Consider the following 27,976-nt stretch of genomic DNA (forward strand, 5'->3'; position numbering starts at 1 on the left):
TTAAGTTCACAATAGCTCCAATCAATCAAGGATTTCATTGAGAAGAAATGTCTAATTACCTTTTAACATACCCTATATTGCCAAAAATATTTGCTCAACGGCCTTGACTCACATATGCGTTTAACTGACATCCCATTCCTAATATATAAGGTTCATTATGGATTATACCCTTTGCAGCTTCAACTCTTCTGGGAGTCTTCTAGGAGTGTTTATGGGGATTTTTGACCATTCTTCCAGAAGTGCATTTGTGAGGTCACATACTGATGTTGGAAGAGAAAGCCTGGCTTTCAGTCTCCTTTCTAATTCATCCCAAAGGTGTTCTATCAGGATAAGGTCAGGACTCTGTGCAGGCCAGTCAAGTTCATCTACACCAGATACACCAGATATACACCATGTCTTTATGGACCTTGCTTTGTGCTCTGGTCATGTTGGAAGAGGAAGGGGTCAGCTCCAAACTGTTCCCACAAAGTTGAGAACATGGAATTATCCAAAATGTCTTGGTATGTTGAAGTATTCAGAGTTCCTTTCACTGGAACTAAGGGGCCAAGTCCAGCTCCTAAAAAACAATCCCACACCATGGTCCCCCCTCCACCAAACTTTACACTTGGCTCAATGCTGTCAGACAAGTGCAGTTCTCCTGGCAACTGCCAAACCCAGACTCATCTATCAGGTTCCCAGATGGAGCATGATTCGTCCTCCCAGCGAATGCACCTCCACAGTTCTAGAGTCCACTTTATACCGCCGCATCCAATGCTTTGCATTGCTCTTGGTGATGTATGGCTTGGATGCAGCTGGTCACCATGGAAACCCATACCATGAAGCTTTCTGCGCACTGTTCTTGAGCTAATCTGAAGGCCACATGAAGTTTGGAGGTTTGTAGTGACTGACTCTGCAGAAAGTTGGCGACCTGTTGGCGCTATGCGCTTCAGCATCCACTGACCCTGCTCCCTCTGTTTACGTGGCCTAGCACTTCATGGCTGAGTTGCTGACTTTCCCAAAGACTTCCATCTTTTTATAGCATTATAAGCTGACAGTTGACTGTGGAATATTTAGGAGTGAGGAAATTTGTTGCACAGGTGGCATCCTATCACAGTTCCACACTGGAGCTGTGATAATGGGTTGTTCCTCAGAGCAACCCATTCTTTCACAAATGTAAAAACAGTGTGCATATCTATGTGGTTCATTTCATACATTTGTGGCCATGAAAGCGATTGGAACACCTGATTCTGATCATTTGGATGGGTAAGCAAATACTTTTGACAATATAGTACACCGTGCTCCAAATTATTATGCAAATTAGATTTAAGTGTTATAAAGATTAAATTTTTCTTGTGCTATTAAATTTATAGTGTCAGGGCTCTTTGAATCACTATAATTAATTTCAGAGTGCTGGTTGATTAGTTTGTCTGGTGAGCTCAATTTAAGGAAATCAACTTAGGAAGGATGTTACACATTATTAAGCAGGCCACAGGTTTCAAGCAATATTGGAAAGAGAAATGATCTCTCTGCTGACAAAAATCATCAGATAGTGTAGTGCCATATGACAAGTAATGAAAACATTAGATATTTAACAAAAACTGAAGCGTTATCGTACTGTGAAGAGATTTGTGGCTGATTCAGAACAAAGATGGGTTTGTGCAGATAAAGGCATAATGAGGAAGGTTTCTGTTAGACAAATCCATTGGATTAATAGAGCAGCTGCTAAAATGCCCTTACAAAGCAGCAAACAGAAGCTGCTGGTGCCTCTGGAACCTCAAGGTGAAGAATCCTCTAGAGGCTTGCGGTGCATGAACTCACTATTCAGCCACCCCTAACCAGTGCTCACAAGCAGAAACGGTCACAGTGGGCCCAGCCGTACACAAAAATTAATTTTCAAACAGACTTGTTCACTGATGACTGCTGTGCAACCCTGGATGGTCTAGATGGAAGCAGTAGTGGATTGGTGGTGGATGGCCACCACATCCCAACATTCCTGTGACATCAGCAAGGAGGTAGTGGAGTCATGTTTTGGGTCGAAATCATGGGAAGAGAGCTGGTCAGCCCTTTCAGAGTCCCCGAAGGTGTGAAAATGACCTCAGCAAAGTGTATGGACTTTCTGACTGATCACTGTCTTTTATGGTTCAAAAAGAAGAGCCATACCTTCAGTAGCAAAATCATATTCATGCATGACAATGCATGCTGCAAGAAATACCACTGTGTCATTGGCTGCTTAAAAGGGGAGAAACTCATGGTGTGGTCACCATCCTCCTCTGACCTCAACCCTATTGAGAACCTTTGGAGTATCCTCAAGCAGAAGATCTGAAGGTGGGATGCAGTTCATATCAAAACAGCAGTTCTGGGAAGGTATTCTGACATACTGCAAAGAAATTCAAGCAGAAACTATCCACAAACTCACAAGTTCAATGGATGCAAGAATTGTGCAGGTGATATCAAAGAAGGGGTCCTATGTCAACATTTAATTTGATCTGTTAAGATGTTTTACATTGAAATAGCTTTTGATTTTAGTACCTTTGACCACTTAATGCCGCACATTCAAAGAATGACTGTTTGCAGTTCTTTATAATCCATAAAATGTTTAGAAAATCTGCTGTGCATAATAATTTGGAACAGTGCATTTTGAGTTTCTATCCAAAAATCACCAGACTCAGTCAAACTACTTCATATTCTGTCACAATAATAGATCATACACACATGAATTCTATTCAATCTTGATATTCTAGACTGAATAAAAGAATAGAATATAAATACTATAATAATACTGTCAAAGAACTTTACAAAATAACTCTAAGAAATGTTCTCACTAAGTTTTCTGGCAATTATAGAAATAATATTGGTAATTCTAACCGACCTAAATCAAGAAATGTTTGATCTGATTTAACTTTAATTAGTCAGAAAAAGACTAGTGAACATCTAACAGGTATTAAATTAAAGAGCTCTGCTTCTTAAACCCCAGCGACTCCTGAGGTTTTTGGGAACAAGTTTCTGTGTGTATTTTATGCACACACATACCCATACACACACAGCATCAGATCCGTCTTTACAAGGCGGGGCTGAGTATAGTTGATAAATATGAAACGTTAATGGGAGAGATCTTAACCAAACCCATGAGAGCAAATATTGACCATTGTACTCCTAAAACATACAATAAAACGGACAGAAAGCAACAGTTAGGACACCTCAGCACTAATCAGCTTCCGCATCCTGTTACAAGTGACTGTTGACAGAATTTGTTTGTTTTAGTCCTCGGTTGATGAAGAGGTCCGTCAGAACACCTGCTCCTTTTGAAGAATGTATTTTTCTTGAACAAGGCCTTGAAGATACAAAGCTCATGTATTTGATTACAAACTGGGGAAGAGGCATGGTGCATTCATTATGCTCAAGTTCCACAAAAGATTTAAAATGCTTCAATCTGTTTTCTTTCCTACCAATTTAGATAAGAATACACTGAACACTTAACACTTATGGATGACCATATTTCTTGCAGTACTCACTGAAATAATAGAAAATTTACTAGGTATTTTTAAAACTTTACTTCCTTCTATCAGTAAATGTTTGAATTCAGTCAACACATCTAGAACAGAGCCTTTGTTTTTGGAAAGCTCTAACTACAATACTCAACCTAACTTTTATTTTACTGGATTTGACCTTGGTTTGGAAACAGCACAGCAGAACAGCTTCATCGCAAAACCAAACCATGAGCAGGATGTGCTTTTATGGCATGGTATGATGTGTGGTGCAGAGAAAATAAGAGGCACTGAGACTGAGTGTAGAAACAGACATTGGCATACTGGAAAAAGAAGGAAAGAGTTGATGGAGTGGGTAAAAGGTGGATTGGATGTCCAGAGACTCACTCCTGCCTGGGACAGAACAATGGAAGCATTGAGCTACCTCTTTACAGGCTTTGTGAAGACACCCCTGAAGTGATGGCAGAAGGAAACTGGCATGATGGAAAAAATAAAAAAAAATTAAAACTTTTATAAAATTGTGGATGTAGACATATTGCATGTAGACAAGATAATGGACAGCATCAACCTAAAACGTTGAGATTCTTGTTTGTCCAGGTTGACGTGTCTGCATCCGCCTTCCTGGACAAATCAACAGTCTATGCTTTGCAGCAAATATGTACCAAGTTGCACCTTTGTGTATCGGGCAAATCACATAAAACCAGTTATGATTGAGTCTTCCAGTGGTGACTCATCATTAGAATGGAGTTGAACTCCTCCTCTCTCCCAAAAACAGTCATGGATCTGGAAGATTAACTAAGCTGAATCAGCATTGAAGAAATGTGGCATTTTTCAAGTTTGATGGAAATATTTTCATAAATGTGGTTAGTACATGGACTACACATTGAGTTACAACAAGCTGGCTGATCAATCTAGCTTTATGTTATGATTTGCAGTAAATCCATCATGGATTTGAGCCAAGCTCATCTGTGATGCAACAATGACTCAATGACTTGGGAGCAAGATAAGATTAATAACATAACTGACAGAGTATTAATCCTGTTCAATATGTGAAAAATCCTTTCCAGAAACTATTTGTGGTGTTCCAGTGACCTGAATCTGAAAAAACACTGGCTTAAAACATTTATATTCAGTACCTTGTTATAAAACTAATTAATATTTAGAGTCATACTTTAACATCAGTGATTCTACAGGAAAATGCACCAAAATTTCAGATACAACTTTTCCAACAGAGTTCAGTTTGCACATTTTTGAGGCACTCTTGGGAATTCCAACTGAGGACGGAAAGAATGGGAGCAGTGAGAAAGAAGAGGGCGGATCCTCAGGGAACAGGTGCTTAAAAAGGGAACAGGTGAGCTTTAGCATGCAGGAGATCACTGAGCTTTGGTCCAACCTGTCACAAACAACGAAGGTAAGTCGTTATGGAGAATTCACCTGATGGAAAAATGTCTTCCCTTTTAGATTTAATAGCTAAACTCTTCTCAAATTCACTAATAGCTAATGGAAGTTAGGTCTTTGACAAAGGAAATTTGTTTTTTTCCAACAGGTTCTTTTTATATAAGAGAAACAATATTTCCTAAGTAAACTAAAAAACTGTCAAAGATTAGTGTGGAGGTAGAGTGTCTTTGGGTGCTCCACCTTTTTTTCTTGTATTTGAAAATTGTAAGAGGCAATGGACACAAAGATTGAGTTTTTATGGGAATATTTTGATCTTTATTGATTGTAGCTTCACTGAGTCACTGAGTCTTTCATAACTATCTGTCTTCATACAGAACTTGAGACTTCATTCACTTATTGTCTACCATTCAGAGATAAAAAAAAAACACTTCTAAATGCTGATGTGTATAAGGAGGTTGGAGAACTGAAATAACAGATTAGAATGTTGTCCCAGAGTGGAGACGATGGTGGGGATGGTGAGGACATCCAGGGGGAACAGCAGAAAAGTGATGAGACATTGTGAGGCATGTAGATTCACCTACAAAAAAAAGCAAATTATATATTTTAAAAATTAGGAATGATATACTGTGCAATAGGGACAAAATTACAGCATAAAATGACACTCTGATTCATGTACAACTGAGTAGGATAACTAAAAAAAGGTGCAAAATGTGCATGTGCATCAAAAAAGATTAAATGTTAGGAGAATAAAAATGAAAATAAAATTGTGGAAATAAGAGGTGTGTAAAAACCAGCAAAAATGTTATTTAAAATGAGCAAAACGGTTCCAGTAGGTGATGGAAACACCGGTAGGTTGTTGGAGTGTGATGGTCAGGGCCGTGCAGAGACCACTAAAAGGGCAGGTGCTCAAAAAAAAAAAAAAAAGGGCACATCTAACTGCATTCTAAGACAGAATATTAACAAAGCCACACAGTTTTCAGAGTTTAATAAACAATGATAAATTACAAAATTGTGAAATATACAATCAAAGCTAAGGTAAATCTCTATACAGAGCATACAACTATGCATATGTAAGATATTTTATTAGTAATTTCTTTCTGCAGGTCTATTTTGTTATAGGAAAGTATTGCAATATTCAAACCCGCAATTTAGCAAGATATGTAAATCAGAGCTGGTGGTTTAGCTCTGATTTACATATTTTGTCTTTACAGAATTACACTATTAAAAATATAAACAAGGGCACAATGCAGCCTTTTAGTGTACTGTAATCTATGGAGATGAAGATGGTCCATTCAGGAAAGCAGAGCTGCATCAAACTTTAAGGTGGAACTGCAGAAAAAAAGAAAAAAACAAAAGCAAAAATTGAATTGTTAATGCATGTCACTATGGGAAAAGCCTACTGAGTTTTGCTTAAAACTTTTTTAAACATTTAAATCACACATTTGTCTCATGAAGTGAATATTTTTTTTGCAAAACAAACTTATTTGTGCATGTCAGAAATCTTTTCTTGATATTCTAAGTTTTTGTTTGACTCAAAGTTTTCCTTGTGATTCTCACATGATGTCATGGGCAGGACTAGCAACAAAAGATTTCTGATGTGTACAAATAAAAGTTTATGTTTGGCAAATAACTTTTTAAGTTCACAAGACAAAAAATAGTTATTTAATTAAAAAAAGTTTTTTAAACAAAATAATTTGTTTTTTAAAAAGAAATCATTACAATTCCAAAAGTTTTGATTACAATTTTATTGTACTTAAGTGAGGTTAGTTTATTTTTCCCCATTGAATAATTGGGGAAAAAATTTAATTGCATACTCTGCGAACCAGACCCTAAACTTAAAGTCTGGGTTGAGTTTTTTCCCCTTCATTAATGACAAATTATATCTATCATGGTAATTCAGGGTGAGTTATTTTTAATTCTAAATGAATATCCTTGTTGGACTTTTATTTAAGTGCTATTCTCTTTCAAGACACATTTACCTAACGCCAGAATAAATGCAATGTATATTATGCAGCAAAGGAAATGAGAAGATCGGATATATATCCATTATGGAGATGATAAGTTTCGGACGGGCGATGTGCCTCGTACACAGGGAGGAAGCTTTTTAGTTATCTAGCTTTGCTAGCAGAGCCGTTAGCTAGCAGCTAGCTAATAGCACAAGAACAGCAGCCTAATGTCTGTATGATAAAAATACTGAATCGATAGATAAGAACAGTTTTTCCTCACCTGGCTGTCTCCTCCCCTCAGTAGTTCTTCAGAGTAAGCCAGACGCAGAGGACTGTGAGTGTCTGTTGTATTTCATTACCTCTCTGCTTAAACCGCTACTCCGTGCTGAAACAGAAACGATACTACAACGTTTTCCGTCATCTGACAAGCAGCAAGTCTACTCCACTTTATTCACCAAAAACGTTTTTTTTTTTTTTTTTACATATATATAATTCACCAAAAACTGTTTTGTAATCTGGAACGTTCGCTATGCTGAGCTCCAGTTAGCCGCCTTATCTCACTGCGCGAGAGGCAACTGCGTCATGCGTCACGGGCAAAAGGTCAAAGGTAACAAGGTGACCGGAAGGCTTATTATGTTGTACAAAAAATAAAATAAAATAAAATAATTTTAGTACATGTTATTATGTGTCAGAAGAGGGCTTTGAAAAAATAATAATACCAACAAAAAAAAAAAAGAAATTGACCAAAAGGGCACTTTGGGGCAAGGAGCAAAAAGGGCAGGTGCTCAAGCACCCCCAGCACCCCCCTCTGCACGTGCCTGGTGATGGTTATATAAATCTACAGAATTTGTGATTTTTCTAAATTTGTGGTTAATTTTCATGTATTCTTTGTATTTACTCTTATTTTTAACGTAGTCATCAAGGATGGTGAAGGCTGTGCTTTCTGCTGTTTTGGTGTTGGCGATCATTTCCTCCACCATTGCCAAATACATCCCAAAGACTGGCAAGAGGATCCCACAGACTCTGTCGAGAGGTCTGTAGCAACCAGCAGAGATTACATGACTAAATGAATATGGATGGTGACAGATGCTGGGACCAACTAGATTCCTACAACTTTTGATATTGTTACACATTTCCAGGATGGGGTGACCAGCTGATCTGGGCTCAGACATATGAGGAGGCTCTCTACTGGTCAAGGTCAAGGTAAGAAACAGTTGAAATGTGGACGACCACAGAGCTTCTCGAATAGAGCAGTAAATGAAATGTGCTGCTTTACAGGAACAAGCCTCTGATGGTCATATTTCACCTGGAGGACTGTCCACACAGCCAAGGTAAGGCTCTGGGTTGTTAGTAGTTGGGAAACATGTTGGTCATGTGTGCCTTCACCTCTGCTTCTGTTCCATGTCCTGCTGCAGCACTGAAGAAGGTTTTCTCTGAAAACAATGAGATCCAGAAAACTCTTGATGAGGATTTCATCGTTCTCAATCTCATGGTAGGTTCCACAGTTTATCAAGTCAGGTTTCCCTGGAAACCAGTGAGCTCTTAAATTTGCATAATGGCTCATTCTTCATACTTCACACTAAGGTGCAGTCTTCAACAACAACCCATTCAGTTATCATTCAGTTTTCTGACAGATTTTGTTAGTCTTTCTCAAATTTTCATTTATGTTTTTTGAAGTATCACATATATACATAGCCAGAAGTGTTGAAGCTGAACAGATGCTGATGTTATTTGCTGTTTTTCTTCCCTCCAGTATGAAACCACAGACAAGCATCTGTCCCCTGATGGACAATATGTTCCACGGATCCTTTTTGTTGGTAAGTGCTTTGCGTCTGGATTTTCTTTTTTTACATAATTAACAGATTTAATTCTGTAGACTGAAGGCCAAACCTTTATGTATTTGTTGCCAATATGATTCTCTAAAGATTTATATGGTTTAATAATACATGTTGTGTTTCCATGTGGGAACTGTTTAATTTAAGGGAAGGATAAACAAGAATGATTATAAGCAGTGTTTCCTTTGCTTGACTAAACCATAATTTAACTTTGAAGAAGTTAAAGGTGGAGGAACAAATAGCCATTTCACCAGTTTGCACACAATCAGCAAACTGGGAATCTTTGTGGAAACCTTTCTCTGTAGAATCTTTCTACAGAGAAAGGTTTCTACCTTTCTTTTTACAGAGAAACCTTTGCAGTGGTTTAAAAGTTTAAAACATTTTAATTTGTTACCTTCTTAGTAGAATTATGAGGCCAAAGTCTTTCTATTATATACAAGGGTTTAAATCAATCAATCAATCAATCAATCAATCAATCAATCAATCAATCAATCAATCAATCAATCAATCAATCAATCAATCAATCAATCAATCAATCAAATTTTATTTGTATAGCACATTTCAGCAGCAAGGCATTTCAAAGTGCTTTTCATCATTAAAAACAAAAACACCGTCATGTAACATTGAATAAACAATAAAATAAAATAAAATAAAATAAAATAAAAATTAAAAAAACATTAAAACCCGCACCCCTTTTCTGACTTTATTTTGATCTGTCTACAAGTTTAAGGGAGAGAAGGAGAAAATATCTGCTTTGCTGTAAATTCACCACCATCATTCACTAATGATAAAATTATCTGTTCAAGTATACAAACTAGTTATGTTGCAGATATCAGAAACAAGCATAGTATATATGAAACATTTATGTATTTTCTTATTTATGCAGAGTAGGAACACTCATGCACATCTCATCATTTACCTTCTCAGTGTTTGTTAACTTCCCGGGGATAAAACTGCAGCCAACTGGTTTAAAAGCAGACACTCTGCTTTACTTAATACCAAAATAAAAGTTATACTGTAAAATTCACATTCACCAAAGTATCTCTTTTTTCCATTCAGTGTTTTTTGTTAGTACACAGAAAGATGTTCATTTTCCAAATCCCAAACCATATACTTACAGGCAGAAGCAATTAATAAAGTTTATCACCAAACTGCCTTTTGAATAAGTGACAAATCATTTTTTTGTTCCTACACATAATACAGGATGGTTATCAGACATCTCTTCAAAGTAGATGCTCACAGATCTTGACTAGTTGCACTTATCCAGGGTTCGTCTCTTCACAGACCCCTCCATGACAGTGAGGGCTGACATCAATGGACGCTACTCTAACCGCATGTACGCCTATGAAACGGGTGACATCAGCCTCTGTAAGTGCTGCACATGTGTGTTCTGCAGGCTGTGTGTATTCAGCTGAAATGCACAAAATCATTGCTCCTTGTTTCTCCCTCAGTGATAAGCAACATGCAGACAGCTAAGAAGCTCCTGAAGGCTGAACTGTGAGGACCCGGACTCCAGTCTGTCACCACTGATCAGACAAAACTCTGTTTACCACTAACCTTTATGATTTTCATCCTAAATAAAATGTACTGATTCTTACAATTTGTGAAGCTAATCGTCTGGACATATATTTGATTTATGTTGATCAAATATACTGTAATATGAATTAATTATTTTGTTTGTCAATACAACACATTAAAACAAAAAATGTGTCTTATTTGTTTTGCTTCAACAGTGTTCCTGGTGTCCTTAGACAGCTCTTTGGTCTCCCTCTGGTGGGATTACATGAATTACAAGGGTCTCCCTTAAATAGTTTCAACCTTTACAACATGTAAACATAATTTTGTCATATAAGCCCTAACATACAAAAAGTTTGAACAACTTGTCATAATGTATCAAGCATCTTTCTATGTTTCCATTAGACTTTTATTTAATATGATCTGAATTTGTAAATTGCTCCCAGGTAAATCCTGACTTTCTCTTATACAGGATCATTAGATCCTGCATATCCTCTCTTGTTAGAATATCTATGACAGACAGACAGACAGACAGACAGACAGACAGATAGATAGATCAACCATTGAGCAATCAGTTTTCTGAAATAGATTGAAGATGCATCTCATGAACCATTAGTTGGCAAGAAAATGGTCAATACAGCCAGAGCTCAACACAATCTTACATTTCTTACAATGGAAGGACGACGATTTAGTCAAGGTCAACAGCCAGAGAGAGGAAGAGGAAGAGGAGTGAGGCGAGGGGTAAGGAGGTGAAACAGAAGAAGAGTCAGAAGAGGCTGAGGACGTCTCCCAGTCTCCATCAGTAGAACATCAGGATTTGGTTTGTGACGCATAACAGGACTCTGATGGACTTCCTCTCATTCTGCTCCTCGCTCTTCAACCTTATTGAGGAATTTTTCTCAGCATGGAGAAGGAAAGTATAGGCACTGTAATTCCTACAGCACTGAATGTTCAGGAGACTGTCTCATGTCCCTATTTCTATTTCTATTTTAATTTTTATTTGTGCTCTGTAGTGCTATCTTTTTATTTTTGACATGGTCTGTCATCAACTTACAGTAAAATTATAAATGTGAATCTTCGCTCCGGCTCGGGACCAGCACCGATCTCCCACAATTACAACTCATACTTGTCATCAAAATAAGTAATGTTTTATCATCCCTCAAAACTACACTAAGACTATACTGTTCCACTGAAAACATGACTAACCAATTTGATTGCCTCGCCCACACGCAATGAAACAAGGACTTCTCATTCAGAGGTTCACAGATACAGTTAAGTAGGATTTAATAGACTGATGTTTGTACAAGTTGTTTTGAGACAGGCTCACTGTTTAGCAGAATGATTTGAGAAATGCAACAAGGCAAGGCGACTGAGAAAAACTGAATGTTATGCATTTCAACTTTGTTTAATTTTATAAACATTAACTGTTCTTTGAACTGTTCACCGTTGCTCTGTAGTTTGTTTAGATTTATTTATGATTTTCTCTCTTGTTAGAATATCTATAACAGATAGATAGATAGATAGATAGATAGATAGATAGATAGATAGATAGATAGATAGATAGATAGATAGATAGATAGATAGATAGATAGATAGATAGATAGATAGATAGCAAAGTGGAGTGTTGCGAAACCTTACAAAGACTGAGTGTTGTCCTTCAAGCGGAGGCCGGGTGCGGGTTGTGACACGGGGAGGACTGACAGATTTTTAGCAGTAGGGAATTTTCTTGAACGCAAGTATTTGCTCATATTTTTATCCACTGAATGAATTGATAGGTAGATTTTTTTTCTAACTCTCTGTGTGAGATTCTGTTTATGTAAGAAACGAGGAATTTATATTTGAAGGTAACATAAACATGTCACTAAAGGAAAACTTATATAGACGGTTTTCTCTAACAGGATTTTCTGGATCCGCAGCCCTTTACTACCAACTGGTGGAGCTAATGCAGCAGCGCGTCGTTTATGAAGAGCCACTAAAGCCGAAAAGAAGAGTGTCGTTTTCCGCATTCCTCTTGCACCCTGCAGTCAGCTCGCAGCTCCGCTCCGGTTCGGGACCATCACCAAGCTCCGCCGCACCGCTGGGTGGGAACTTCCCATCATACATCGGATCGTAGTCCTTTCAGCGGAACATTGGAGCAGGAACAAACCGGGGGCTGAGACTGTGAGTACTATTATCAATATTCATTTGTTTTATTCATCATACATTTAGATCCTGCGATGTTGCCTACGGCCTGTTTTAAACGGAGGAACAAAACTGCTCCTATTTCTCACATTAATGTTCTGACATTCCACGGCGGGTAGGGTGGGAAAACACTCAGAGGGTTTGAAATGGGGACGGAGGCACATAACATGTTGAGTTAAAAAAACAAAACATTATGACTACTCTTCTAATAAACATTTAAGGGTAAATTGGTTGCCATCCAAGTTGTATGTGTTTTATTGAGCAATCAATTTTTTCACCATTAAGATAATTTACTGTAGAAAATACAATAGTTATGGTTCTGACTTCCATTTGTTTGGACCTGGGTCCACTGGGTCCAGTTGGCCTGCAACTTTTTTCGTGATCAGCTGGACTTTATTGGGGGGATTCCAAGTTCCAGGAGACAATGGCAAGTTTTGTCCTAGTTATAGAATATGACTTGTTCTCATTTCTTATTGAATAAGTGTTTTTGAAAAATGTTGCCTTAAAAACTTACACATGGTACAAAGGCAGCTGGCTTTTTTAGAATACAGAAAACTGACAAAAATTAAAAACTCCACATTACTGGACAGTTGTTTGTACAGCTGAAAATAATGAAGGTATTTATATTGTCCTGTACTTCAAATTATAGAACAAATATAATTCTTAGGCCCCTGACTTGAAATCAAAAACACAACTGTTGAAGTACAAATTTTAAAGGACAATAATAAATTATCATAAATTCTGTGTGACTGAACCATCCCTTACCTCACTCAGATCATTAGGGAAAAAGGGAAATACAGCTCAGTGTTTGCTGACCTAACTCACCTAATGAGGAAGTACTTTCTTACTGCAATTCCTTTTTTGGCATGACTTTCTTTGTATTTTTCGAAAGCTATAGACAACATAATAGAGGACACGGGCACGAATCTTCAGACGCTTGGTTCATGAAACAATTAGAAGACCATTATTTAAACAACAAAAATGAAAACTAAATCCTAGTTGGTATTCTGCCATTCCTCAGCTTCATGGTTGTACAGTTCATTACAATTTGCACCACTAGTGCCTCTTACTGCCTGCTCTTGTGCAGAGGATATAAATTAGCTAAGACAGAACTGGCTTTCCTCACTGACTCTTTCTGTCCCTCTTGGTGTTACCACACCCCCAGCAAACCGCAGCATAAAACACTTGAGATGCCACTACAGTGTCAGATATTTTTAACAGTTTCTTGAACACACTGAGACCTGAGTCTCTTCAGAAGATGGAGGCTCTTCCTGTACTTCCTGTACAAAGATTTTGTGCTGGAGGACCTGTCCAGTTTTTTGTTGAGGTACTGAAGCTCTGCCACAATGTCAGTGTCCAAACCCTGGATGTTCACTGGGGATGTCTACGGACTTCTTATCAGAGAGTCATTCATTGCCACTAAAACAAAATATTAAATAATCTGATATTGTTATTAGGTCATATGAAACATGACCTCGCCCTAAATCCCAGAAATGTATTTCCTGGATGATATGTTGAAATATTTTTGGATTTTTTAAAAATGCAAATAAATACAAAAAAAAATTGTTTAATTAAAAATAGACTCTAGTTGATGTCATGTTTGCATGTTATATGAATTTATTAAATGAGAGAAAACAGCCACTTCCATGTTATTATTCAACTGCACAAATATTTCAATTCAAAATGAGTGCAACAAATACAATTTTCTTTTTTACCATCTACATTTAACATACAGTACTAGCAACTGTACAAATATTTCAACACAGGAAGTGCGGAAAATATTGTTTTCCCCAGTCTACATTTTACATACAACATTAGTACAACATTGCAGTTTCATAGCTTTCATGAGCTCCTCTCCTGGGGTTTCCTCCTCAGACTCTCCAACTTGCTCCTCCTTTAAGCCTCCATTACTGTGTCTTCATTATATACCTCTTCTTGGGTTTCTGATACGGTCTCTGTACTTTGCTCCCCCAACTGTTGATCCACCATTGCTACCTGGCCTTCAACTGCACTTCTCTAACATGTCGACATGTAGGGAGTTGGTTGAGTGAACAAAATCTTGCCTAAGATCAGTAGCTGATAGCAATCAGTAGCACACTGCTGGTGGATGCTTAGTGTACTACGGAGCAGAAAGCTCATCAGCTGTCGCAGGGCAATACAGAGACAGACAGGACAAACAACCATGCACACACACACACTTAGGGACAATTTAGAGAAGCCGGAGTACCCAGAGAGAACCCATGCATGCACAGGGAGAACATGCAGAAAGGCCCCAGGCTGGGAATTGAACCCAGAACCTTCTTGCTGCAAGGTAACAGCTCTACCAACTGCACCACTGTGCAGCCCCCATCTGCATTTGAAACATTATGAATTAAACATTAATAAACATTCCGATGTGTAATGATGGCACTTGACAAATTGTAATCCTTCTGTGCTCTATGACTTTGTATTTTTGTGTTTTTATGGTGTAAAGCACTTTGTTGTTTCTTGTTGCTGAAATGTGCTGGACAAATAAACCTGACTTGACTTGGTGGGCCAGTATGTCAGTCAAACCTCTCTCACAGCAGAGAAGAGGACACTGGTTGATTTTTAGACTTTTTTTAAGATCGGTGGATAAGATCGGCATCAAATGTCAATGATCTTCCAAAATTAATTAAATTGGGGCTGAGGCTGGCTGATTTATAGGTCATGGCGTAAATTGTGGAGTTGACACAATTTAATTTAGTTTAAAATTGCATGATTTAGTGAACAACATAATATTTTGTGTAACATGGATCACTACAAATCTAAAATGGACTGTTTTACTTTCTGCAGTGGACAAAGAAGATACATGTGAAAGCAAATCAACATGGCCCTGTTCAAGCCTGAGAATGTGGAAGACTTCTATGAGATTGAGGAAGTTTTGGGGAGGTAATGTTATACACACTGTGTGTGTTTTAATATTTGGGAGATTTGCTGACAAGCAATCAGTATGTATCAATGTGCATCAAGTATTAGTATTAATATTAGTATTAGTATTAATGTGCATCTGGACCTTTAGAGATTGGTTTAAAGCAGTGGTTCCCAAACTTTTTCTCCTGGGCCTCCCCTATGGATTACAAATAGCTGTCTAGCTGAACGACGCGTGCGTGTGCGCGCGTTTGTTTGTAATACCTTGTGGGGACGATTTTCCAGACATATACTACGTTGTGGGGACCAATCGCTCCTCGTGGGGACCGGAGCCTGGTCCCCACGAGGGGAAACCCTGTTTTTGGGTCAGGGTTAGGGCTAAGGTATGAATTGAGTTTTGGTTAGGGTTAGGGTTAGGTATGTGATGGATAGGGTTAGGAAAAGGGTAAAGGTAAGGTTTAGGCTGTAGAAATGAATGGAAGTCAATGGAAAGTCCCCACAATGATAGCAAAACAAACATGTGTGTGTGTGTGGGGGGGGGGTAGTGGGGGGAGAAGAGGATTCTTAGAGACTCCCTGTCTCTAACTTTTTGGGGGGCAAAATGAATGTACCTAGCTGGACATAGACAACAACATCGGTAGCCTACAGGCTACTTGTTAAGCTTAAGGTGCTGTATTGATTTTAGCTAGCTAGTCATCCTTTAGCTAACTTTACCTTCATCCAACAGCTTCACTCAACTCAGTGGGTTAGTTTGGGGGAAAACTGTTAAAAGTTCTTTGCGTTTTGCTGGTTTGCTGCCATGATTCTAACAACACCTGCGTAGCGCTGTACAGCAGTAGCAGGTCTCCTTCACAGGTGTAAACCCAGCGCAAGCTTTGTAGCGCTCATGTTGCGTTTAAACACGGCTCGGAAAAACAGGTTATGACACGTTAACAACGGATTAAACAGTTTTAACTGCTGTTAAAAGTGACAGAGGACACAGTTTGGGAACCTCTGGTTTAAAGAATGTGAAATGAACAGGCTGGTGCAATTTAGTGGTAAATTGCCTTTCTTGCAATGTCGTGTGTTTGAGCAGAAATTCAATATAAATATGCAGAAAAAAGGAGTAAACTTGAGTTTGATTTGACTTTGAAAGCACTACAGTTACAAAATCTAAAATAAACTCACATCTCACTTCTGTAATTCTTCAGGAGTTCTGGCTCATGCTAACTTAGTATTTCTATGGTTTTGATTCTTATCAAAACCATAGAATCAAGTTACAAACCAAGTTACAAACCAAGCTCTCTTAGCTGGGTTGTGCTCACTCACAAAAAACAGCAGCTGATAAACAGAGAAGAAACCTAATAGATTAAACTCTTAGATACTGTAGGACAAACAAATCTGGCCTTAGTCATATTTACACTCATATTGACTGGATGGAGCCACACAAGGCAGACTGACAGGTTTCTAAGTGCTGCCAAGGGATGAACCCACTGGCCGTTGCTACTGCCAACAGCTGATCTATGAACTTCCCAAAGAGAGTCTGCATTGGTGCCCAGGTAGTTTGGTCCACTCTTTTCAAGGAAATGACCCAACCTACTTCAAATTTAAAAGGGCAGATTTCCACTCTACTTGTTAAAAATGTTCTCATCAATGTTCAAATAGGACAGTTATGGCTCATGGCAGGCCATCTGAGGAGATCTTATTGAGTGTTTTTAGATCAGGGCAGTCCTGGTCCTTGATGGCCAGGACTGGAGTTCCCACCCTTGCTCTAGATGTATGCTTTGGTCTATTACCACGTTGAAGGACCCATTAACCTGTTAACAAAACTGAGCTTTCTGACACTTGACTGTATGTTTCATTTGAGATTGTTTTGATTTTCTAAACAATCCAAACAATTGTTTTGTTTTGTTCCAGGAAATTATTGCTTCCTGGAGCTAGACTCCTTTTTCCTTCTATATGCAACTTTCCTAAAGGCTTCAGTTTTATCTCAAAGGACATTCTCCTAGAAACTGGAGCATGTCAGCATTCATCTTTGGTCTGTTAAAGTCTGGTCTTTCTGTGTTTTTCAGTCAAAATAGAATCCATTCTTGGTATTCTTCCACAAAGCCCAGAATGGAAAGATGTTAGGGTTAGGAGTAGGGTAGGGTAACGGTATGGGTAGGGTTGAACAGTTACATTTCCCCTTTTTTTTAAGATACCAAAAGTTTGGGTATAGTTCCATGAACCTTAAACTCATAAATAATGTGGTAACAGGAACAAGTAGCTGGTTTTGTGGCATTTATAAAGACATGAATTTATCATACTGAAAAATTATAAAAAAAAAAAAAAAAAAAAAAAAAAATATATATATATATATATATATATATATATATATATATATATATATATATATATACATACATTAATTACTGGAATAATCCAGTAATTATGCAATAACAATTTTTCAATGAGATTGGTGGTCTACTTGATAAATGAGCACCACCAATCTCTTAATTCATTTATAACTCTAAAATCAATTGTTTACCTTCCCAGGTAAACCATTTTCATCATCATATATTTCAGAAGACCAGAAATTTTCTTTCTCAGTCCTTTAAGTTATTGTCCAATCACAGATAATTTATGTGTCTGCCTTTATAGGTTTATACCAGTCCTTATCCTACTTTACTGTACATAGAAGATCTAGACTCTTGTCTATTGAGAAATGATTGCTTCCTGGAGGAAAGGAATCTGTTGAAGTTTGAAAGTTTACCCAATCACCAACGTTTGGGAGTGATGTATGTAATGTAAAATGTTTATTGGGTTTTGGGTGAAGTATGGGAAAGCTTTAGCATCCTGCTGCAGTTCAGCCACATTCATATTCAGTTGATCACTGCAGGTATAACATCAGCAGGTAGATTTAAAATGCAATACAACATAATATGAGCTAAGTGATTTTCTTTCACAGCACAATAGATTGTATTAGAACTGTCAAAGCTGCCTTGAATCCATAACCTGTAGATAGGGTCTTTATGATTGTATTGTTAAATGTATTCTTGGCCCATTTAGTGGGCACTTTGGTCAGGTTCGAAAAGTCTGTGAGAGGACATCAAGGACTCACTGGGCTGGCAAGTTCCTAAAGATTCGAAAAACAGCCTGCAGCCGTCTGGGTCTGGACAGGACCAGTGTGGAGCGAGAGGTGGAGATACTACAGATATTACACCACCCAAATATTGTGGCCCTCAAAGACGTCTTTGAGAGTCGATCAGAGGTGGTGCTCATCCTGGAGCTGTAAGTGTTTTTCTGTAATTTGTTTAAAAGTTTAATATATACATTGTAACAGTCTTCTGTTTAATATTTTAAGTGTTAGTGGAGGAGAGTTGTTTGACTTCATTGCTGAGAAGGAGAACCTATTGGAATGTGAGGCCATTGAGTTTCTAAAGCAAATCCTGGAAGGACTGAAGTTCATGCACAAGAACAACATTGCCCATTTCGACTTAAAGGTAACATCAACATGGCATTTTGAAAAACCACTTTTCACTACAATGTCAAATAACAAAAATGTGTTCTACTCCAAATTTAGCCTGAAAACATCATGTTGTCGGACAAAGGTTCCCCGCACCCCAACATTAAGCTCATTGACTTTGGCTTGGCTCACCATTTTTGCCAAGGAGAGGAGTACAGAAGCACAAGTGGCACTCCCCAGTACATTGGTAAGGACAATAAAAAAATATTTTATGCAATGATGATTACATGATGGTGGTAATGGTGGGAGGAGTTCAGCTCTTTTCAATTTCTACTCTGTCGACCTCTGGCATTGTGTCCTTTTGCAAGACACATTATCCACCTTGCCTACTGGTGGTGGTCAGAGGGCCCAACAGGTAGTGCCGGTGCATGGCAACCTCGCCTCTTTCAGACTGTCTCTAAGAACACCTAAATCGTCCAGTTTGAGTGAAAAGCAAACTTTAGAGCTGTAGCCGTGACAGCGAACTAGACGACCAATCAGAAGTGTGATTGGTGCGCTCTCAGCTCTCTGCCTGGTCTATGCATGAACTATAAACCCTCTGTCAGGAATGATTCTGCTCTGCTGACGAAATGCTGAACGCAGGAGAGACACATGCAGTCTGGGCGGCCCGGCAGGCTTTTAATACTCTGGGGGAACCCTGCTTTGGGTTTGATCAGAGGCCCCACAACAGCTGTGCCTACAGTGTAGCTTACCATCATGAGCATGTGAATAGATGGATGACTGAATGTAGTGTGAAGTATCTCTGGACTAAATGAAGCGCTATACAAGTACAAGTATAGTCTGCAAATAGCACACCAGTTGTATCACTGGTTTAGCTATTTTTATGAAAGACATGAAGTATTGCTTTTGGCCCAGTATTTGATTTCTGAAATTATTTTTTGTTTCCTACTATTTGTTGTATACTTTAATTTATTCCATTATGTTTAATAACATCAGTTTGGGATATTATGTAAAATTGTACAAATTGTAACCGTATTAAATAAAAGCGCAGAAAATCCACATCCAGACACATGAAACAATTAATTACATTTAATCACATTTATTCCCTTAATTTGATCACATAAACCCATTTTACTTCAGCTCTATTTAGAACAGTAAAACTCAATTTGAAGACCAATTTATTACAGTTGGAATTAATCCAGTTGTTTTTCAGCCCCAAGCTTCTGACTGAGCTTCACAGCATCAGTTTATTACTTTTTCTTTTCTTGTTTTTGCTTTAGAAAACAGCATGCAGCAGTATTTCTAGACATACACACTGAAAAAAAGAAGAAACCACACATTTAAGTGCTTGTATAACATGTACAAGCTGCAACTTGCAAGGGAGCACAGAGCACTCTGCACTGGAGCAGCAGGAAAACCAGATAACTATCATACTAATAGACAACATTATTCAGGTGGATGCGAAAACATAAATCGGCACCCCCTATCCCCCTCTCCCCTGAAGGAAGGTTGAAGGAGCGTGGAAAACATACGCTCGCTCCTTCCCCCCTCCTCCCACGAAGTTACGTGAAGGGTAAAACTCGCTACATTTACCTCGTCTTGTGCGCGAGGTGAAGGAGCATAAGGCTGAAGTGTATGGGAAAACATAATCGGCGCGCTGCCCCCTACAGACGGAGTTTTGACGCCCCCTCTGGTGCTGCGCCCTTATGCATTGCATGGGCCTGCACACCCCCTTTTTGCGCCACCTCTAATAGATTGAGAAAATAAAGCATGGAATAGGGTGGATCTTTATTGTCCACCAGAGTGGACCATTAATCTTACCACCAGGCTACAATAAATCACAAGAAAGAAGAAACAAGCACAACAAAAGAAGAATCAAATAAGTCTATCATAATTAAAACTCTCCACAAAAGGTTTCTTGAACACATGAGGTCTTTCAGTCTTCTTGATGCATAAATATTTGTTTTCAGACTTTATTGTTCACCATTTTAACTGAGATTTCTGTTTATGTTTTAGCGCCTGAGATGATCAGCAACGAGCCTCTCAGCACAGCAGCAGACATGTGGTAAGAATTTGACACTGAATGACCTTTTAAACATGATCAGACCAGACCTTCTGCTTGTGTAAACCTGGATCTTTGTTACATTTGAAATACAGTTTTGAGAAGGTTTAGCCAAACTGCTTTACTACTACTATTGCTGTGAAGTAACTGAATTCCAAACCATTGACTGCATGTTGTGTTTCTCTTCTCTTTAGGAGCATTGGAGTAATTACCTATATACTGTGAGTTGATATTATTTTATCAACTCACTTGCTACTTGTATTCCATCCTCTTTTCATGGCACAGGGCACACTGTGAGAACTTACTTCAATCTGATCAGAGATTATGCTGTTGTCTGTTGATGTCTCCATATCATTAGATTGAATTTTAATTCCTGGCTTATATAGGGCTTGGTCTTTATTTTTTTAAAGACCTCAGTGGCACTTGGCCTTTACTCAATAGTAGCTGGACAGTAGAAAATGCATAAGGCAGAGGTGTTTGAACCTTTTCCAACAAGGGCCACAATGTGAAGTTAAAAAGTCGTGGGTTACAAAAACTTTATCTTGTTATGAAAAAAAAAATCTATTCCATTGTAAAAACACATACAATGTATTAATGAAACGTATTAACCTGATTTCTATATAGAAATAATCTGCATTTTAATTGTATTGAAAGCTATATGATATGAGTCTCTAACTTTGTGTAGTTTAACTGGTTGTATCCAGTTCTACGTTTGAGAAGGGTGGTATCAAATTAAAATCAAAATAAAAAAATAATAAAATGAATAGTTTGCCAAATCAAGTCAAAAGAAAAAATGAATATATTTACACAATATTCTGCAAATATTCTTAGTAAATAGTCAGACATTTCTGTAATATTTGAAGGTGTACTTGAAGGTGTTTCAAAGTTTTTTTTGTTTTTTTTCAGCATTTCTGGGTGGTCATCAGTACTTGAAATAGGAAACAGGAAAAAAATCCAGAATAGTGAGACCTGACAGATTCATCAAATTTAGGTGATCCTCTGTTTGCTAGGGTTTTAGCCAGTAGCACATCAGGGCTGAAATATGTTCTTTTTGTCGAATGGTTATCTTTTGTGTTTTTAAAGAAATTGGTCACACACATGTAGTAGCTGTATGGATTCAGGTGTTCACAGATACACTTTCTTGGGTTATAGCTTTCATTAATTAGTACCACCGTGTGCTTTCCACTGACTTGGCTGTCATAAATGCTTGTGGTGTTTGTCACTGCAGTTTCTTGACTCTCTGTTCTTTTTATCTTTTCTGCAGGCGTAGAAACAGATTTCTTTGGTGTATTCTTGTATTTCCTCTATACTCTCTGTGGTTCTTCCTTTTCTCTATCTTTATCCTCCTCTTCACCTTTTAACTTTTTGCCCTATATCTTCATTTCTTTTGATGTAACTGTAATGCTACAGTTGTGAAAGTAAATCTTTCGGGCTTCTCCTTTAAACATGTAAAAAAGGGAAAAGAGATCAAAATGGGTCATTGATTATGACGGATTTATCTCTTAAGTTTAGGTGTGTCAGGCTGGGTTTGTCACGATGATTTATAGCTCAGAGTTAATTAAGGTTAACAAGTCCTTAAAATGGTCAAGTAATGAACCCAACAAGAGTAAAAAGTTCTGACATGCAGTTGGCCCAAGTGGAGACATAAAAACAGCTGTCCCATGATTACAATAGCGGTACATAAAGCAAACTGAACAATAATGATATGCAACTGAGGCAACAGGAAGTGAGGTCAGGAAGTGGACAATGGAAGGATCTGATGAGGAAATTAAACTGACTGGCTTTTAACTTTTGGGGAAGGACCAAACTCTGAATCTGAGGGAAAGTCACTCATAAACACACCATCTGGTTTTAACAAATCAAATGGATCTGATGAATCTACAACAAGATATTTTGTGAACAGAACCATACTAAGCGATAAAAGAGAATAACCTTAAAATAAAAATGTAGTCCAATATACTAAGAAAGGAACACAAGAAAGAACTAACTCAATGAGCTAATGGAACACCATTTCTCACAAACATAAACAACTTAGTAAAATGCAAATACCAGAATCAGAGTAATGAACAAAATATGAATCATGACAGAGTAAAAAAGCAACCAAAGTCTAAAGGATAACTCTGGTAAATCTTCACAATATCAGGGGTCTTTCTAAGGATTGTGTAGGATACAACAAATGTATGTGCACCCAAAAGGCAAAAATGGCGTAGGCCAAAAAATGTTCAGGTTTATAAAACTATGTGTATGCACACCAGCTCAGGTACCCTTTACTGGACATTAGACAAAACGATGAACCTTACTGACTCCGATCTTACGTTATTGACTTGTTTTTCTTCAGAAAGAAGTTGGTCGAATCTTTACTCTGAGATTCAAGTCCTGTAAATCACATCATGTGACCAAAGAAGATCCACTTAAATGAACAGGCAGAAACACTTTGAATGAATGAACTGGGATCTGCACACAATGTAGTCTCTCTAATCCTGTGCTTTCTCTCCTTAGATTGAGTGGTTTGTCTCCATTTCAAGGTGAGACTGATGAAGAGACTCTGAAGAACGTCATTGCAACCAATTATCAGTTTAATAAGCATTACTTCAGCATGACCAGCTCCATGGCCAAAGATTTCATCATGAAACTTTTGATAAAAACTCCCAAGTATGTAACATAGGTACAGTATCTATCTTGTGCATGCATAGAACTTCATTGAAACTAAACTTTAACAGTTTAGTAATGATGTAAATAATGATGTAAATAATCTGCAACACTAGTTTTAAATCCTTAATACAAATCAAATTCAAAGGTTCATTTAACTGTTCCCATTAGTTTGATGGATTCCATGTTTTGAATGATTTTAAATTGGACCTCATTCTTCAACCACACAGTCTGTTCAAATTTTGTCATTCATTATTACTCCATATCAGCTTTTAGTTGGTTTTTGACCTTTATTTTTTAATGAATGTAATACATATACCTGCATTTGAGGATAACAATGGACAATGCACATGTAACAAGTTTATAAGCTATAATAATAATAATAATAATAATAATAATAATGATAAGCAGTGTAAGTAGTATTGCTACACAAGTAGGGCAAAAAGAAGCACAAAGAAATTTGAACTTCTTTGTTCTACTCATGGGATAAAAAATGGGAGAAAAATATCAATAGAGTTCTTAACTGCATTCAAACAGAAACTGCTTTAAAACTTTAAATGGCCACCAGCCTAAGACCTATAAAAAATTCTTTGACTTTCTTAAACACCATGTCTTCACCAAGAAGAGAGTTCAAATACTGAACATTTTTCCCAAAGCTCCAAATTGTGTTTCATTCCAATTATTTGAATGTTATTTTAATGATTGGACTGAAGGGCTCAGTCCACTCTGAAGGGCTGAGTGGACTCTGAGCTCTTCAGAGTCCACTCTGAAGAGCTATGGTTAAGCATTAAAAGACAAATTAAATGACATCAACACCCAGATGCTGTAGTTTCGGAAATTGTATATGAATATCAACCTACGTTGATATTCATATACTATATTTACTTGCTACATTAATTTCAGCACTTAAGAGCTATAACACATTTTAATACAGCGGAGATCAGGGCAATTGTTGAAACGCCTTTCACCTATCTATCTAATCATGATTTTGTGCTATTGTATGTTTCAGTGAAAGAATGACAGCTGAAGAATGTCTTGTACATCCATGGATAAAGGTTGCAGCAACTCTTTCTTTCTCAGATAGCATATTTACTGTATTAAAATAAGGACTTTTGGAGCTCCCAGTCATTGACATATCTGTTGTTAATCTGTTTTAGCCCATCACTCGCACACAGGCGGACAAAAGGAGCCGATCTTCAATCAATATGAGAAGCTTTAAGAAATTTAACGCCAAAAGGAAATGGAAGGTGTGTTTGAAGAGCTATGATGAAATGTTAAATCTTTAAAGATTTTTCCCCCAAATATTTTCTACAATAAAGTAAAGAGAATACAGCATAAGTAGGGGTAGCTCTACTCTCTACCTCAGCTTTTTAGCAGTCAGTATGACAGATAAACAGTACCTGCTAATCACCAAGTCTCTTTTTGAAATACTCACAGAACCAAAACTGGAACTGCTCCCAATGAACACTGAATTTTTTTTAAAGTTTCTACACTGTAAAGTATGCGAGGGAAGCAAAACTAAGACAGTTTTCTGGGTATTTATTTAAAGGTGTGGCCAATAACAAAAGGAAGGCACCGTTTGTTTCCGAGGCTAAGCTGAGCTACTACATTTCTGCAGTGTGGTTATGGGTCAGTGTGGTTTTACAGTGTTCAGTTAAGCTAAAGTTTCAGGCAGTAAGCAGGAGAACAGTGAAACAGTGACAGCTGAACAGTGTTTCCTTAGCACTGGTTGTTACTTACAATTTCATGTGGGAAACATCTGAGCAGCATTGTCTTTTTCACTTCTTAATTTCACCTCCTATCTGGAACTTTGTCAGATGCTCTACAGCTACCTTCTAAGAGCTAAGTGGTTGGTGGACATTTTTTGTATTAAGTTCTCCAGTTTTCCAAAATGGATGCCACCCAAGTCCTGCAATGAAGATTTTACACTTATGAAGGAACACAAGCAAAGTGAAATGAAGTCAGTATCAGTTGATAACACTCTTCTCTCCTTCAGACATTCTCTAACTACTCAAACTATTTATTAATGACAAACTAATAAAATGAAAACATGCATAATAATAAAAGGTTCATTGTCACACTTAATGCAAACCACGCAATCCTGGGTAAAACGGTTCAACCAGAGAGTTGCTATTTTCACATAGTTCAGGCGTACTGGGGCAATAAGCATAGCATAACTAAAAATATTACCTTGCCACTGATTATCAAGCAATAGTACCACCTACCTAATGCTGAATAAGTTTCTGATTTGCAAACCAAACAGTTCTTTTTTTTTTTAGAATACTTTATATAATATAATGCAACTTATATTATACAACTTACAATATGCTGTACATGATTTTCAAACAAGCTTTATGTCTAAGTTCTATCCGTTCTTCAGATGTCCTACAACATGGTGTTGATGTGTAACCGGCTCGTCAGTCTGAGGCTACCATGTAAGAGCAACTCCAATCCAGATCCACTGCAGGTGAGAATTAAAACCTATTCTAAAGTTTGATTCCACTGATCGGTCTGATAACAGCTTTGTTGACAATTTCTAAACTATAAACTGATCAAATTCCAGTGATGTGACATTAGCAAGTTGTCACAGGTTACTTCATTTCTTGTCCCTTTTTATTTTTGTTATGCAGTACAGTACATTTTTGTTACTGTTTTTGTTAGTAGACACACCTTGAAATCATAATATTTCAAGGTGTGTCAAAAATTTTGGAGGAAATAATTATTTAATCCCCTATTGGTATTTGTAAATGTATTCAGTCAAAGAGAAAGAAAAAGCTTTTTATTTTATTAGAAACTACAATACAATGCTTCTGCTGATTTTTCTCATTTATACTGGTTTAATGTTAATTGAAAGGAACTGACCTTCAACTTAAAAAAATCTAGAAAATGTATGATATAAAACTTAAATAACATTATGTTAAACTACAGTTACAGTCAACCAGAATTTGGACTTTCATAGTGTGTGATTATGTTCCCATGTAGCACACAGACAGCTGTGATTTAAGCTCTCATATTTTCTTGACTCATGTTTGGATGATGAGAAACATTTGAGTGTGACTCAAAGTGAAGCCCTGAGGTGGAGCTACGATGACTTGGGCTGGGTGACTTGAGTGGCCAATGGACAGACCCATGTAGTGTAAAACCATCTTCCTTCAGCATCATAATGAAGATTATGTTAGAGAGAAAATCTGAATGGGTCTTTCAGGCTTTTAGTGACACAAGTCAGCTTAGAAATGTTTAGGAATAAACACATTAAAGCCTTGTCAGCTGAGCAAACACTGACATCAGCTCAGCACAAGAGCTATCTCAGTTCTGCTGCCTTACTAGGTCAAGGTCATGTGTTGCTTGGGGCTAGATTACCTTTTGGTCACTATACATATAGATTTTTAGCTGTACCATTATGTGTTTTCTCTAGATTTTTGCTTGGTTACACTGGCTTTTGGTTAATTTTAGTTGACAGAAACCAACATTGTCATGTTGTTGGTGGTGAGGAGAGACGCAGAAACCCAGGTAGTAGGAGAAAATGATGAATTTAACAAAGAGAATAGCTCAAAACAGTCCAGATCTCAGGCAGCACGGCAGAGCAGAAACAGAGGCTCAGCACCAGTAGCAACTGAATTCACAAATAACTGACACAACGAGCTAAAGCCAACACAGGACTTCACAGTTCTACTGTGCCAGCAGACAAGGACCCGACAAGAGCCAAAGACAACAGTGTATTCACTGGGAGGGTTATCACAGGAACGAGACAGAGCTGGGATCAATCAAAACAGGGAGGACAGGACATCACAGAGACTCACAGGGAACAGAATCACAATAAACACAGAAAAATACCCAAAATAAAGACAGAAAACTATGGATCACAACAAACATTCAACAAAAAATTCCAGAAAATGCAGTGATCTAAAAATTTTTACAAAGGAGATCATTTTGGACTAAAACTTTTCATGTGTGCTTGTAAACTGGATATTCTGTCAGTGTTCCTAACAATATTATAAAATGATTATTTTTCTGCAGAGACAATGTGAAAGTGACACAGAGGAAACAGAGAGCAAGCCTGCCTCTTTGCTGCGCCGCAGGCTCAGCAGCAGTTCATAGAACTGTTCAGACATTTGCTGTGAGTCCCTGTTGATCTAAAGGATTCCTGAGGTCAACCACTTTGTTGCTCTGATCAAGTAAATCGGGCCTCCCAAACGAACTGGACTCACTGGTTCTAATGGCATCCAAGTCGGAGCCTTTTTGTTTCTGAAACACTTTTTTGTATTTTCTTTTTAATGCATTTCAGTGGATTTGTAAGATATGTGTCAATATGATGTGCCTTAAAAATCTTTATAGTATGTCTTCAATGAAGCTCAAACTCATTTTGTACTATTGTTTGTGAAAGATTTAAAGTTGTTAATGTTTGGTGTTTCTTTGTCTGTGTAAGTGGGAGGCAAGCAGAACAAGTTTAATGTTGTACCCAACCTTTAACACAATGTGATCTGGATCTTCACTTCCACCTGCCAGTACAGCACCACCAGCACTGCTTGTCTGTTTTGTTCATTAAAAACAATTAAGTTTATGGTTTACTCATGAGTCCAGGAATTCCATAAAATGACTGAATTACTTTTTTT

At 37.7% G+C, this 27,976-nt stretch overlaps 2 protein-coding genes and 1 long non-coding RNA gene across 3 annotated transcripts; 2 read left to right on the top strand and 1 right to left on the bottom strand.

The window, feature by feature from the left end:
- The first annotated feature begins 4,730 nt into the window (after positions 1 to 4,730).
- On the top strand, positions 4,731 to 10,247 carry agr2 (anterior gradient 2). The gene is made up of 8 exons (XM_088010035.1): positions 4,731 to 4,875; positions 7,724 to 7,841; positions 7,948 to 8,011; positions 8,087 to 8,139; positions 8,224 to 8,300; positions 8,562 to 8,625; positions 9,928 to 10,011; positions 10,095 to 10,247. The coding sequence occupies exons 1-8, from the start codon at positions 4,828 to 4,830 to the stop codon at positions 10,142 to 10,144; spliced, it is 558 nt and encodes a 185-aa protein (XP_087866161.1). The 5' UTR covers positions 4,731 to 4,827; the 3' UTR covers positions 10,145 to 10,247.
- LOC148156343 (uncharacterized) lies at positions 5,352 to 7,384 on the bottom strand. The gene is made up of 3 exons (XR_015764595.1): positions 7,089 to 7,384; positions 6,126 to 6,191; positions 5,352 to 5,439 (listed from the first exon to the last, which is right to left on the bottom strand). It is a non-coding gene; the product is annotated as an uncharacterized LOC148156343 (long non-coding RNA).
- Positions 10,248 to 12,135: 1,888 nt separating the features above from the next.
- LOC106911224 (death-associated protein kinase 2) lies at positions 12,136 to 27,931 on the top strand. Its single transcript, XM_014978014.2, has 12 exons — positions 12,136 to 12,318; positions 15,154 to 15,249; positions 18,256 to 18,477; positions 18,551 to 18,689; positions 18,770 to 18,899; positions 20,669 to 20,717; positions 20,909 to 20,935; positions 23,214 to 23,366; positions 24,373 to 24,418; positions 24,521 to 24,610; positions 25,744 to 25,830; positions 27,381 to 27,931. The coding sequence occupies exons 2-12, from the start codon at positions 15,188 to 15,190 to the stop codon at positions 27,459 to 27,461; spliced, it is 1,086 nt and encodes a 361-aa protein (XP_014833500.1). The 5' UTR covers positions 12,136 to 12,318; positions 15,154 to 15,187; the 3' UTR covers positions 27,462 to 27,931.
- The last annotated feature ends 45 nt before the right edge of the window (positions 27,932 to 27,976 follow it).

This window comes from Poecilia mexicana, unplaced genomic scaffold (genome assembly GCF_051168715.1).
Source record: "Poecilia mexicana isolate PSO_F unplaced genomic scaffold, ASM5116871v1 scaffold_11, whole genome shotgun sequence".
NCBI classification, from domain to species: domain Eukaryota; kingdom Metazoa; phylum Chordata; class Actinopteri; order Cyprinodontiformes; family Poeciliidae; genus Poecilia; species Poecilia mexicana.